General features: G+C 45.9%; 2 protein-coding genes across 2 annotated transcripts in view; both read right to left on the bottom strand.

The window, feature by feature from the left end:
- Window positions 1-13732, bottom strand: part of LOC307207269 (uncharacterized protein) — a 44777-nt gene extending 31045 nt beyond the window's left edge. Inside the window, exon 1 of the mRNA XM_079961087.1 lies at window positions 13372-13732. The gene's annotated coding sequence lies outside the window, so the exon portion shown is untranslated. The remainder of the gene's footprint in view (window positions 1-13371) is intronic.
- Window positions 4988-13912, bottom strand: LOC307208543 (uncharacterized protein). Its single transcript, XM_079963221.1, has 4 exons — window positions 13793-13912; window positions 11026-11406; window positions 9087-9249; window positions 4988-7192 (listed from the first exon to the last, which is right to left on the bottom strand). Exons 2-4 carry the CDS (start codon window positions 11389-11391, stop codon window positions 5973-5975), a joined length of 1749 nt encoding a protein of 582 aa, XP_079819347.1. The 5' UTR covers window positions 11392-11406; window positions 13793-13912; the 3' UTR covers window positions 4988-5972.
- Window positions 13913-14360: the final 448 nt, after the last annotated feature.

The raw sequence follows: 14360 nt of genomic DNA, 5'->3' as shown, positions 1-14360 counted from the left end.
GTCTCCTTGTGATCTGATGTGCAATCATTCACAATCTGATGTGCAATCCTCATCAGTAAATATTTTCAGAAAGCTGGGACGATGCCACCCTGCAGCCATAGCTGTCAACTTTCAGATTTGAAAATAAGGGATCAGCAGACTCGAAAATAAGGGATGAGCAGCCTCACCTCTCCCGGGTACAGTCTACAGGATATCTAACAGCCCGGGATAGCAGCGGGAAATGGCACTGGAATAAGGGAATTTCCCGCAAAAAAGGAGGATTGACAGCTATGCCTGCAGCCCGAATGTGTAGCTGGAGGAGGCAGTCCAGTTCCCAGCTCTGCTGGTTGGGATCATGCAATCACTTAGCTCCAGCAACCGAACTTTCCAAACCCTCCAACATTTCTCTGATGAAAATAGGGACATCCCTTTCCTATTTATACACCGCACATCTTATTGCATTGCCCCAGCCACTCTGGGAAGTTTCCAACATATATAAAAAACATAATAAAACATTAAATATTAAAAAACGTTCCTATACAGGATTGCCTTCAGAGGGCTGGGGGTTGGATAACTCCATTCTCTAATTCTAAACAGTGGCACTTGGAGGGTTTCTCTTTCCCTGCTTTTTCATTCACTGCCTCTGGTCTCCTGCATCCATTTAGTAGAGGAGGGGAGTGTTTTTGGCTTCCACCCCCCACCCCACCCCCAATATAACCAAAAGCACAATATAACCAAAAACACACACACCATTTGGGAGTGAGGACCAAAAAAATAAAATCGTTTTATATATTTTATTACTTATTTTTGCATTTCAATCTACTGTATCTATAAATTTTATTGTTTATAGCCAATGGCACAATATGAGCACAAATCACACAGCTGCAAAACAAAAGACATTGCATGCACCAGACCAGGATAAATCTATAGCGTCCAAAATTTATTTTCACATTTGTTTCAATGGGAAGGATATAGGGCAGCAGAGTGCAGGTGGTGGGGTCCAGATTAGAGTTTCTATCATCCTTGACTGTCTGCCCTGCTGGCTGAAGCTGATGGGAACTGGACAACAACATCTGGGGACATCTCAATGACTATTCTGTGATATACAAAATCTTCAAAGGATTAAGGCACTGATCCAGAAGAGAATGGACTGAGAAGAGGCCCCACTGAATTAACTGAAGTGAAACAGAGGAAGATCATTTAATAATAATAATAATAATAATAATAATAATAATAATAACAATAATAATAATAATAATAATAATTTATTATTTATACCCCGCCCATCTGGCTGAGTTTCCACAGCCACTTTGGGCGGCTTCCAATCAAGTGTTAAAAACAGTACAGCTTTAAATATCAAAAACTTCCCTAAACAGGGCTGCCTTCAGATGTCTTTTAGGATAGGATAGGTGCTTATTTCCTTCACAACTGAAGGGAGGGTGTTGGCTCCCTAACTATAAGCTACTCTGTTTGGATATCATAAAAATTCACAGAAAGACAGACTTTAATGTTGTATACAGTGTAAGGTTGGGGAATTGAGAGGTGGGGAGAGCAAGCGGGGGGGGGGGAGGGGTAGTACACTTTCATTATTTTACAAAGTTCATATGCAAGGTGTTTGTGTCAGTGTGACATGGGTAGCTTCAATTCCTTTTCATTTATTAGTTTTCATAGGCAGTGAGAAAGATCGGGGGCCCCAGGGCATAGTTGGTTGCCTTCAGTGACTGCAGTAAAGGTGGCGGAGGCTGAACCATTTTGAGGAAGAGATTGTTGTAATTCTTGGTTTGGTCCTTCAAGTAAAGGTAAAGGTAAAGGGACCCCTGACCATTAGACCCAGTTGTAGACAACTCTGGGGTTGCGGCGCTCATCTCGCTTTACTGGTTGAGGGAGCCGGCGTACAGCTTCCGGGTCATGTGGCCAGCATGACTTAGCTACTTCTGGTGAACCAGAGAATCGCACAGAAACACCATTTACCTTCCCACCAGAGCGGTACCTATTTATCTACTTACACTTTGATGTTCTTTCGAACTGCTAGGTTGGCAGGAGCAGGGACCGAGCAACGGGAGCTCACCCTGTCGCAGGGATTCAGACCTTCTGATCGGCAAGCCCTAGGCTCTGTGGTTTAACAACCAGCACCACCCGCGTCCCTTCAAGTACTTGTTGAAGTACTTGTTTGAAGTACCCTTCAAGTACTTGCTGTTAAAGTTGTTCCATGGAATTCCTGATCTGGACCTTGTGTGGAAATGAATTCTCTCCATCACAAAAATAAGTTTTGAAGCTTTACCGCAGAACAGTCTTAAACAGTCTAACAATAAGATAAGCATCATAAAGTAGCACATTGCAAACAATGTTCAGTCCTTTATGTAATTCAGTCAGCTTTCCTATCCCTGGTCCCAGAGGGAGATCCTAAGCTTCTTCAACTTTGCATGACTTATTTGCAACTGCTGCTGCTGCTTCTCCTAGCCATCTCCAGCAAGAACACACTGGCTTCTCAAGTTTAAGCTTCCTTCCGTGAGAGCTCTGCAGCTTATGCCTCCAGCGATGAGTTATGAGGAAAGATCCAGCCTCCTCTGAGGCTTCTGTCAGAGTGGAACCTCTTGCCTAAGTCTAAGAGAAACTTCCCTTTATAGTATTTTTATTACAATGCATTCAAGCACAGCATTAAGGTAAAGGTAAAGGTACCCCTGCCCGTAGGGGCCAGTCTTGACAGACTCTGGGGTTGTGCGCCCATCTCACTTAAGAGGCCAGGGGCCAGCGCTGTCCGGAGACACTTCCGGGTCACGTGGCCAGCGTGACATCGCTGCTCTGGCGAGCCAGAGCCGCACACGGAAACGCCGTTTACCTTCCCGCTGGTAAGCGGTCCCTATTTATCTACTTGCACCCGGGGGTGCTTTCGAACTGCTAGGTTGGCAGGCGCTGGGACCGAGCAGCGGGAGCGCACCCCGCCGCAGGGATTCGAACCGCCGACCTTTCGATCGGCAAGCCCTAGGCGCTGAGGCTTTAACCCACAGCGCCACCTGCGTCCCCCAAGGACAGCATTATATGTACATTCAACTTATAGCACTTGTTCCCTTCCAAGTAACAATGACACTTACAAACAGGTTGTCACTTTCTTTTTCTATGTTTGCTTCGTATGCCCCAATGTTCTCTCTCTTTCCCCTCAAATGCTCCAGGCGACCACAGATGAGTGTCTAAAGAGAAACCAAAAGCTCAGAGTTTGGGGGTGGGGTGAAGCCTTGAACATCAGGTTGCCTCCTAGTGCCTGGGGGGCCAGCTATTAGATTTCTATTTGGTAAGTGTTGTAGGAGTTTAAAGGTTTTTTTTAGCCCTATATTTAAAAAAACAAGGCTCTTGTGAGATGTTTCATTATTTTGTTATTCTGACATTGCATTGCACAGGAGCACCTTTGCACAGCTGTTTGAATTTTTTTTATGAAAAAAGAATAAGAATGCATTCTAAAGGGTTTCTTTAGAAGCAGAACAAGTATTTTATTTTTAATAACAGAGGAAATGATGCCCAATTCTTAGTGCTCATCCTGGCTTTAAGATTAGCAGTCACAAAAACCCTCACAAAAAGCTATGAAATGATTTTGTTAGCAAGATTCAAGGTTAATTCCTGCCTTGTATTCCTGGGCTGCCTCTTCCTTGAGAACCAAAATTTTAAAAGATGATGCTGTTAAGGTGCTAGACTCAATATGCCAGCAACTTTGGAAAACTCAGCAGTGTTCAGAGGATTGGAGAAGGTCAGTCTACATCCCAATCCCAAAGAAGGGCAGTGCCAAAGAATGTTCCAACTACCGCACAATTGCGCTCATTTCACACGCTAGCAAGGTTATGCTTAAAATTCTACAAGGCAGGCTTAAGCAGTATGTGGACTGAGAACTCCCAGAAGTTCAAGCTGGATTTCGAAGGGGCAGAGGAACCGGAGACCAAATTACAAACATGCGCTGGATTATGGAGAAAGATAGGGAGTTCCATAAAAACATCTACTTCTGCTTCACTGACTACACAAAAGCCTTTTGACTGTGTCAACCACAGCAAACTATGGCAAGTTCTTAAAGAAACGGGAGTGCCTGATCACCTCATCTGTCTCCTGAGTGTTATGGAAAAATATAGGTGTGAGGCTGTTCAGTCAAACCAGCTCATTGGGAAGAGCCCGCAGGTCCCTTGCGGAATAAAGGAAGGAATCCAGCCACCAACTGGAGCAAATAACTGTAGACCAAAGTTTATTGCGCAACAGGTTCAAAGAGGAATTTTGGACCCCAAGCATGGGGTGACAAAGACTTTTAAAACTTTCCCACCATATCCCAGAATACAGTTTGTAGAGCATCATTGCTACATGATTGTTACATCACTGACATGTCACAATAGCGGAGGGGTAGACAGGGGTTACACTAGTCTAACCTTGGCAAACATGTCCAGACAAGTCCTTGATAAAAGATTAGCATAAGCATGCCCATGTCAGGGCAAGACTCAGGTATAAGATTAGCATAGGCAAACGCCTCTGAAGGCCCATCACCCAAAGTACAATAGAACTTCCTTTGCATGTCTGGCCCCTTGGCAAGTTTGGTGATGGGATTAGGCTTTTCTTGGCCCAGCTCAGCAATTGTCACCCCTGGACACATCCTGGAGTCTTTTCTCAAGGGAAAAATAGCTTTGGAATGGAGGAAACTGGCAAAGGAGTTGATTTTATATTATTTTTAAAGCTAGGTACCGTATTTTTCGCTCTTTAAGACGCACCAGACCACAAGATGCACCTAGTTTTTGGAGGAGGAGAACATGAAAAAAAGTATTCTGAATCTCAGAAGCCAGAACAGCAAGAGGGATCGCTGCGCAGTGAAAGTAGCAACACCTCTTGCTGTTCTGGCTTCTGTGATAGCTGTGCAGCCTGCATTCACTCCATAAGACCCACACACATTTTCCCTTACTTTTTAGGAGGGAAAAAGTGAGTCTTATAGAGCAAAAAATACGGTAACTTCCCTGAGCTGTCAAGTTGAAAGGATACATTCAGGCATAATATCTGTAACATTTAATAACTTTAAAGATGTGCCCCCTGATTTCCTTAACATAAGAAATCTATATGTGGGACAAGAAGCTACAGTTAGAACTAGATATGGAACAACTGATTGGTTCAAAATTGGGAAAGAGTACAACAAGGCTGTATATTGCTCCCCGCTTATTTAACTTATATGCGGAATTCAACATGCGAAAGGCTGGAGTGGATGAATCCCAAGCCAGAATTAAGATTGCCGGAAGAAATATCAACAACCTGAGATATGCAGATGACACAACCTTGATGGCAGAAAGCGAGGAGGAATTAACCTCTTAATGAGGGTGAAAGAGGAGACCGCAAAATATGGTCTGAAGCTCAACATCAAAAAACCAAAGATCGTGGCCACTGGTCCCATCACCTCCTGGTAAATAGAAGGGGAAGAAATGGAGGCAGTGAGAGATTTTACTTTCTTGGGCTCCATGATCACTGCAGATGGTGACAGCAGTCAAGAAATTAAAAAGCGCCTGCTTCTTGGGAGAAAAGCAATGACAAACCTAGACAGCATCTTAAAAAGCAGAGACATCACCTTGCCAACAAAGGTCCGTAAAGTAAAAGCTATGGAAGGCTGATCGCCGAAGAATTGATGCTTTTGAATTATGGTGCTGGAGGAGACTCTTGAGAGTCCCATGGACTGCAAGAAGATCAAACCTATCCATTCTGAAGGAGATCAGCCCTGAGTGCTCACTGGAAGGAAACATGCTGAAGCTGAGGTTTCAATATTTTGGCCACCTCATGAGAAGAGAAGGCTCCCTGGAAAAAGTTGTTGATGTTGCAGCCCCAGGTAGAGTGTGTTAAAGTAACTGCTGCGAAATGTGGCACCAGACTGCTTTCTTTTGACACCAAGGGGAACTCCTCTTCTGGGGCTGAAAGCATTGGCATGGTTTGATTTTGTCAGTATTGCAAGGAAGCATAGAAGGAAAGGTAAAAAACACCTATACGGTTTATTAAAGTATCTGTGATTTTCCCCCTGTGTGAGTTTGTTGATGTCTTCTAAGTTTTCCACTTTCACTGAAGCTCTTTCCACATTCAATACATTCAAATGGTTTCTCCCCTGTGTGAGTTCGTTGATGTCTTCTAAGTTTTCCACCTTCACTGAAGCTCTTTCCACATTCCATACATTTAAATGGTTTTTCCCCTGTGTGAGTTCGTTGGTGTACTCTAAATTCTCCACTTTGACTATAGCTCTTTCCACATTCCATACATTTAAATGGTTTTTCCCCTGTGTGAGTTCGTTGGTGTACTCTAAGTTCTCCACTTCGACTGTAGCTCTTTCCACATTCCATACATTTAAATGGTTTCTCCCCTGTGTGAGTTCGTTGGTGTATTCTAAGTGATCCACTATAACTGAAGCTCCTTCCACATTCAAAACATTTAAATGGTTTCTCCCCTGTATGAATTCGCAGGTGTATTCTAAGTGATCCACTATCACTGAAGCTCTTGACACAATCCACACATTTATATGGTTTCTCCCCTGTGTGAGTTCGTTGGTGTATTCTAAGTGTCCCACTTCGACTGAAGCTCTTTCCACAATCCACACATTCAAATGGTTTCTCCCCTGTGTGAGTTCGTTGATGTATTTGAAGTTTTCCACTTTCACTGAAGCTCTTTCCACAATCCACACATTTAAATGGTTTCTCCCCTGTGTGAGTTCGTTGGTGTATTCTAAGTGATCTACTATCACTGAAGCTCTTTCCACATTCCATACATTTAAATGGTTTTTCCCCTGTATGAGTTCGTTGGTGTATTCTAAGGCCTCCACTTCGACTGTAGCTCTTTCCACATTCAATACATTTAAATGGTTTCTCCCCTGTGTGAGTTCGTTGGTGTATTCTAAGTGATCCACTATCACTGAAGCTCTTTCCACATTCTATGCATTTAAATGGTTTTCCCCCTGTGTGAGTTTGTTGGTGTATTCTAAGTTTCCCAGTGGTACTGAAGCTCTTTTCACATTCAATACATTCAAATGGTTTCTCCCCTGTGTGAGTACGTTGGTGTATTCTAAGTGCTTGACTATGACTAAAGCTCGTTCCACACTTCATACATTCAAATAGTTTCTCTCCTTTTTGAGTTTGTTCTTGTATCCTCAGTTTCTTTGTTCTTCCCAATGAATTGACAGGTGGCTCCATAGAATTCTGACTTTCATCTTCCTCACCTGTTTGGGAGTCTGGGAGGAAAAAAAAACCTGTTAGACTTTCAAGAAAGACAAAAAGGGAACTGAACAGATGTCAATTCCAATCTGCACCTTCTCTCATTTTAACACCTTCATTCTCCACTATCCTCTCTAGGTTCCATATTTTTTGAAAAGCAGATGAGATAATGGCAGGAGCAACACATGATCACTCGTTTCAAACTTAATAAAGCACCATCGTTTTATAATACTTATCTATGGTGGAATTGCCTTATTAGACACATCTATTTTTTTCTTTCTGAAGTGAACAAATGATCTCAGGCTCGAGTAAGTGTCTCCATTGTGAAATAAGTAAAACTTAAGTGGTACATTTAACTGTAAAAATATTGCAATATATTGGAAGCTAAGAAGAGCCTGCTGGATCAGGCAAAGGCCCACCTAGTCCAGCATCCTCTTCTCACAGAGGCCAACAAGATGCCTGTGGGAAACCGGCAAGCAGGATTGGAGCACAAGAGTCTTCTCTGCCTTCCGGTGCTTTCCAGAAACTAGTATCAAGAAGCATTATTGCCTAGACCACGAGGGCAGAGCAGAGACGTCAGTCTTATCCTTTTCTTCAAGCTATCCAAGTTGCTGGCCATCACTGTCTCCTGTAGGATAGATTCCATAGATGAACTACGCTTCTGTTTATTCATCTTTTGCAGCGCTTATAAGCAGATAAATGTATTATGGCCTAAGCTTTTGTGGGCAGCATTCTGGGAAAGTGGACTCTTGACCAGGAAAGCTGGTGCCACTATAAACCTCTGAGTCTCTTTGTTGGCTTTGTGTACTTATTGTGAAATTTGCACCAAGGTTGTACCACAGTATCTCCATGGAAGCTTAGGGACGGACAAAATTACAGGGTGTCAGCTCTGTGAATCTCAAGCCTCTCGTGGCTCCGCTGACAGAGCCTGAGAACGCAAGAGATGCGATTCGGTTGGAATGTGAAGCAGGGGAGGAGTAGCCAAGATGCAGCAGGAGCAAAGAACGAGGAGCAGGAAGAGGGGGTACCGACGGGGGGGGGGGGGCAGACTGTTATCTCCAGTTTGAGGTCTGACACAGAGACCCCGAAATAGCCTACCCAAAAAATCGTAGGCTCGAGAGAATCTGCGAGAAGAGGGGAAAAGAAAGCGAAAGTGGGGGCTTCTTTGCTGGAGGACTCGGCAACTGCAAGCTGGGATGAACAGGCCGAGGACTGAGCTCCACAGTGATTTATGAGTTTGAGCAATAAACCTGAGACAATTACTACTGGAGTTGTCTCACGTCAGTGCAGGAGAACCAAGCCATTACAAAGGGGCGCTAAAAATTATTATCCCACTCACTCACTCTCACAAACAACCCCAGTCTCCAAGATTTACACAATTTGCTTATAATACCAGACGCTCTAGGACTTTATATGCCCAATCCTAAGTGTAGAGCCTCCAACCACAGGAATTGTGTATCATGATAACTAGTCCTTTGTCCCTTAAGCCCACCAAACTGGGGAGGTGCATGCATTTATTGTGTTTTGATGCTGGTGGAATGTATCATTCTGACCCTGTCTATAAATAATAAGAGTAATAGAAACAATTTAAATACATTAATCATAAATAATTATGGGAAGCATATCCATTCCCCTTCATCCGTTTTTCAGGATTGTTGTGCAACATCATTATCATCAATTATTCCCACCTTGGAAATAACAGCTAAGATTTCAAAGCCTGGAGGAAGAAAATCTTTCCCCACTACTTTAGGAAAAGGATTCAAGAAAAAAAAGAGCTGCTTCTGAGAAGGCATCACCCCTTCCTTCTTCCTGTCAGGAACTTCCTTCCATTTGTCTCCTCTCCATCTTTTCCTCTTTCTCCCTCCACCATCCATCTATCCCTGTCCCCATCTCCTCTCCCCTGGAACTCACCAGATTTCTCCAGGGGTCCTGGGAGGGAATGCTCAGAGATTGGGGGGAGGGATGCAGGAGACAGCCTGACCAAGTCAAAAGTCCATCTTCCTCCTTCCATCCTGGCCAGGGTTGCAGGTTCAGCTTCTTGAGGAGCACAGAATCCAGAGCCAGTTGCAGCTTCCTGGGAGGGAGGGAAGAAGAAGAAGCCAAGGGAGTCTGAGAGCCCCTGCAGGGATTCTCCTGCCCAAGACATTCTGCTGCCCCTGGAGAAGTCCCAACTGGGCACCCCCTTCCCAAGAGCCTCCACCCATTTTCAAACACCTTTGCCAATTCCTTTCACCTGCCTGTCCCACCTCCCTTCCTAAGGCTGGCATGGTATGCACATTAGTGGCCTGAGAGTAGATCCCTTGGAACTTAAGAGTTAATCTGCCAAGGACTGCTCTGAATACATGGGTGGCCCTTGCATGGAGAAGAAGGAAGTCCCTTGCTTGCATCTGGACCCCCTGGGAGAGGCGGTGGATCCGCCCACTGCTCCCTCTGCCCTCGCTGCCTCCTCCTCTGTCATCCTGCCCTGCAAACACCCTTTGCTCTTGTTCCTCAGGGGAGAGAGGCGGCTGATGGAAAGAGCCTTAAAACCCATCCGTTTCCTCCTCCTGTCCTTTTGGAAAACAGGAGCTTTGGTCAGGAGTAAACAACTTAGATGTTCGCAAGATAAGCACTTTAGAGCATTGCTTGCTCCTACCATGTGTGAGTCTGTCTGCGTTTGGACCTAGTGGACAACATACATATTTACACCACGTGATTCCTTAAAGAGGGCAATTCTTTAAAACTGAAGGCCATTTCTACAAAATGGAAGACTTCCGAAGGCAGCCTTTTACAAGGAAATTGTTGATAGTTTTTATTTTGTTGGAAGCTACCCAGATGGGCTGAGGCAACCCAGTCAGATAGGCAGGATGCAAATCATCATCATCATCATCATCATCATCATCATCATTGCTTCCTAAGCCTGTCCTAGGACGTGGGTGGCGCTGTGGGTAAAACCACAGAGCCTAGGACTTGCTGATAAGAAGGTTGGCGGTTCGAATCCCCGCAACAGGGTGAGCTCCCGTTGCTCAGTCCCTGCTCCTGTCAACCTAGCAGTTCGATAGCACGTCAAAGTGCAAGTAGATAAATAGGTACCGCTCCAGCGGGAAGGTAAACGGCGTTTCTGTGCGCTGCTCTGGTTCGCAAGCAGCGGCTTAGTCATGCTGGCCACATGACCCGGAATGTGTACGCCGGCTCCCTCGGCCAATAAAACAAGATGAGCGCCTCAACCCCAGAGTCGGTGATGACTGGACCTAATGGTCAGGGGTCCCTTTACATTTTGGGGGCCTGTCCTGCTAGGCATGCTGATCAGAGACTCTGTCCAAACAACCCCTTTGAACGCAACAGGGCTTCCTGTTTTTACTATTTTTACAGTGGGAACAGTCAAACCACGAAGCCACTGATCAGCCAGAGTTTCCTGTTTTGACCAAGCACAGTTTGAAGTTAGCTTAATATCCCAGCTTATTCCAAAGCTGGCAGCCGTAGTTTCTTGGTTTGGGCAAAATGGAAAGTTTGTTAGTTATGCCTCATAAGAGAGTGCCTCGTTTCATCACAGTTCACCCTCAGGGACGGCCCAATCATGAGGTAAGCTGGGACAATTAGGTCAGGAGGCAGATGCAGGGAGATATGGGACCAGCACGTTCCCAGCTCCCCTGTTTGTTAGCCTTGCTGCCAGTGCAGGACCACAGCTGGTAAATTTGTAAAGCTACCCATTTAGAAAGTTTGGTCTAGCAAGCCTTTTTAAAGTGGATTAGAGAGAAAGTGCAGGGAGGAGGAATATTCACCACCATAGCTAAACAGAACCTCCATGTCGAGAGGCAGTGGACCTGTGACCTCCAGGTGCTGGAAACCCAGGTGAGAGGAGGGCACTTACCTTTCCCAGAAGCCCCTCAGTTTCTGGGAGCAGGGTCTGGTCTGCTCCCCCTGCTCTCCCACTGGGCCACCAACTGGCATCCGCAGCTCCCCTGAAGGAGTGGACACCATCCCTGGAGTGGGGAAAATTGGGAGCCTGTGGGGTTTCCCACCCTGAACGAGGGGGCTGCATCGTCTTCAGGAAATCCTGCTTCTGGGCATCCCAGTGGTGCTGCGGCTGCCCCTCCTCTGCCTCCTGCTTAATTTGACATAAATCTGCCCGAGGCAGAAGATCCCTGATGGTCCCAACTTGGCCGGAAGGAGGTTTCTTTCCTTTGCACTCGAGTCTCTCCCTTTGAATGGGTCTCCTGGGTCTCTGCTCTTCCATTTTTACGCCACCCTCCTGGAAAAGAAATAAACACAAAGTAAAATAAAACCCAAGAATGAAAACAAAAGCACATTTTTTAACCACTGGCCAGTTTTTGAAATATATTATTACTCTTTCTATTTCTGATGTTCAGGCTGTGAATAACAATCATTATGTCACCCAAATGACTCCACCCAGGGACGAGGTGAAGTTATCCAAAGACGGGGGGGGGGGGGGGGGAGGGACATCAACGTTTATGGAAGTACAAATAATATTGGCGGGGGGGGGGGGCGGGAACCAAGGCAGTGGAAGGAAATTTAAAAACAACCCAGTGAGAGGACTGAGCATGTTCAGTGGAGAGGGAATGCTGATCCTGGCTGCAACTTCTAGCATGTTGGAAAAGAAACAACAGATCTTTGTATATGATTAAGGCTGCAACAGACCCACCTAACATTTAAAGTACATGGCTTCACCCAAGAAATCCTGCCAGCTGCAGTTTGTTAGGGGTGTTGAGAACTGTAGCAATAAACTACAAGTCCCGTGGTTCTCTGTGGGAAGCCACGTGCTTTAAATGTATTGTATCCGCACAGCCTAAGAAACAAACTGACAAAATGAATATTGACCAAAAAATCAAGCAACCCACTCCAAAATATTTTATATTTGATGGTCACAAACTCTCTTGACTGAAGACATTCTAACTTGCAGTCCATTGGCTGCATATGGTTTGCCAAGCCTCAGGGTGTGTCCTGCTAGTCCCTGCCGTTTCCATCTCCTGATCTGATCATAGGATGAAGATCTCTGTCTGTCCTGGAGAGAAAGATGCCTAAAGGGCCCTTAGAGAGATCTTTTCAACTCCAATTTCACCACAAGGCAGCACAGTGCTGAAATGGGGTAAAAGCCCTGCTCTGGAAATAAATGATCCCTCAGGCTGCTCTTTAAAGAGGATTTCTAAAGAACAATCTGAAGGGTCTTTTTCCCACAGATTTCCTTGCTAATTCAGCAGAGTCTTCTTGTGCTCTTATTTTTCCCCACCCCAGCATTGGGGTTGGATGGTCTAAACATGCTGATTGTGTTTGCAAGACTTGTATGTATGCTAGATAGCATGTCTGGTCAGTGTGTGCAGCACCTCTGGCGTGTGTGCATGTGACTTTATGGTCTGCATCTCTTTTCTGTGTGCGCATGCATGTGCATACATTAGCCACAAAGCTCACTGGAATGTGGCCTCCAGAATCAATGCAGCTCTAAGCCCATAAATGTTTTGCTCCTCCTGCTCTATAGGAAAGAACAATCAAATCTGAGACTATCAGGAGGAGAGAACTGGATCTACAGAGTTAATGTTCTTAACATCCTATGGACACAAACTGCAACGAGATTTCCCTTTAATTGCTTTGAGAATTTTTCCCTTAAAAATATGAAGCAGTATATAAATGAAATGAGTAATAATCTGAACGTGAATAGCTAATTTCAATTTTGCCTTCCTCAGTCTTTAACAATACTGTCTTCAATGTTTTTATTATCATTAATTCATTTCCATATGCCACACTTCTTAAGAATCCTCCTTTCCTCTGCATTCTCAAAACTGTCACCCACTTCAACCCTCAGCCTTCATCTCAAAACTCTGCTGCCTTACTAAGGTGGAAATAAAACCTTTAATAAAACAGGCTTAAGCCTCTCTCGCTGATTTACACGCAGACACAAGAGGTCACTAACTTTGATAGCTTGGAAAAGATCAGATGCGTTCTCCAGAAAATAGATCTATTAGATGTTTTATTAGCCTTGACAGAACAACAGAACCTCCATGTGTAGGCACAGTGTACCTTGATGTGAGGAAGGCAAAAGAAGCCATTTCCTTGCTAAATGAATCTGATGGGCATCATTACTACAAGAGAAAAGAGAGCTTTCAAAGGCGATCAGACCAATTCACAAATGAGGGTGATAGGTTTATCAATGGCACTGGCAGAGGAAGGGGGGGCAGGAGGGACTGGAGAGTGAGAGGGACACCTCCCTGTTGCACTGCTCTTCCATTCCCCCCCTGCCTCCCCTTCCCTCTCCGCCGTGGGGAGGACCCTGGAAGAGGACGGGGCTCCCTGCAGAGGGACAGGGAGAGGGGCGGCAAAAGCCCCAGCTCCGCCGCTGATCCGTGAGCGACTCTATGCATCGTCCACCGGGAAGCAGCAGCTGCCTTGGAGCCCTCATTCTGCCCCTTGAGCTCCGGACTGAAGGGAGCAGCTCCCCAGGGTCTCCGGCAGGGTCCGTGCCAGCCTGAGCCAGAGATGTTTGCCCCTGTGCCCTCCTGCAGATGCCCTGCCCCTCAGCTGCGCCCCTTCCCCTTCCTGCCCGCTTGGGGGGGGGGCGCCCTGCAGCCTCTGACTCCGCTCGGGGCCTGATCCTGCCAGGCCCACCTGCTCTCCGCCTCCTGCACCTCGGACTCCTCGCTCCGTCCCTGCAGCGGAATCCGGCTCCTCTCCGGGGAAACTCGCCAGGCCACGGGGCCGCTGCTCCTCCGCTCTCCTCGGCGGGGGACAGGAAAGTGCAGCCGCTCTCGAGTCCCCCTGGCTGGCCCCCTTTCCTGCCTCTCTGGGCATCGGAGCTCGCTGGCTGTGGGTTGGGCCCTGGGGGGCTGCGAGGCTGGATGCGCCCCCTTGCGCTGTCCCTCAGAATTTATTCTATCATTGGAATCTACCTGGCATCTTCTCGGATATCCAGAATGTTGCACAAATAAGTCTCCTTGTGATCTGATGTGCAATCATTCACAATCTGATGTGCAATCCTCATCAGTAAATATTTTCAGAAAGCTGGGACGATGCCACCCTGCAGCCATAGCTGTCAACTTTCAGATTTGAAAATAAGGGATCAGCAGACTGGAAAATAAGGGATGGACAGACCCACCTCTCCCGGGTACAGTCTACAGGATATCTAACAATCCGGGATAGTAGCGGGAAATGGCACTGGAATAAGGGAATTTCCCACAAAAAAAGGGAAGGTTGACC

The sequence above is a fragment of the Podarcis cretensis genome, assembly GCF_951804945.1.
Source record: "Podarcis cretensis genome assembly, chromosome: 2".
Lineage (NCBI taxonomy): Eukaryota > Metazoa > Chordata > Lepidosauria > Squamata > Lacertidae > Podarcis > Podarcis cretensis.
The sequence above is the reverse complement of the archived record's forward strand: the minus strand, read 5'-3'. Positions and strand labels throughout refer to the sequence as shown.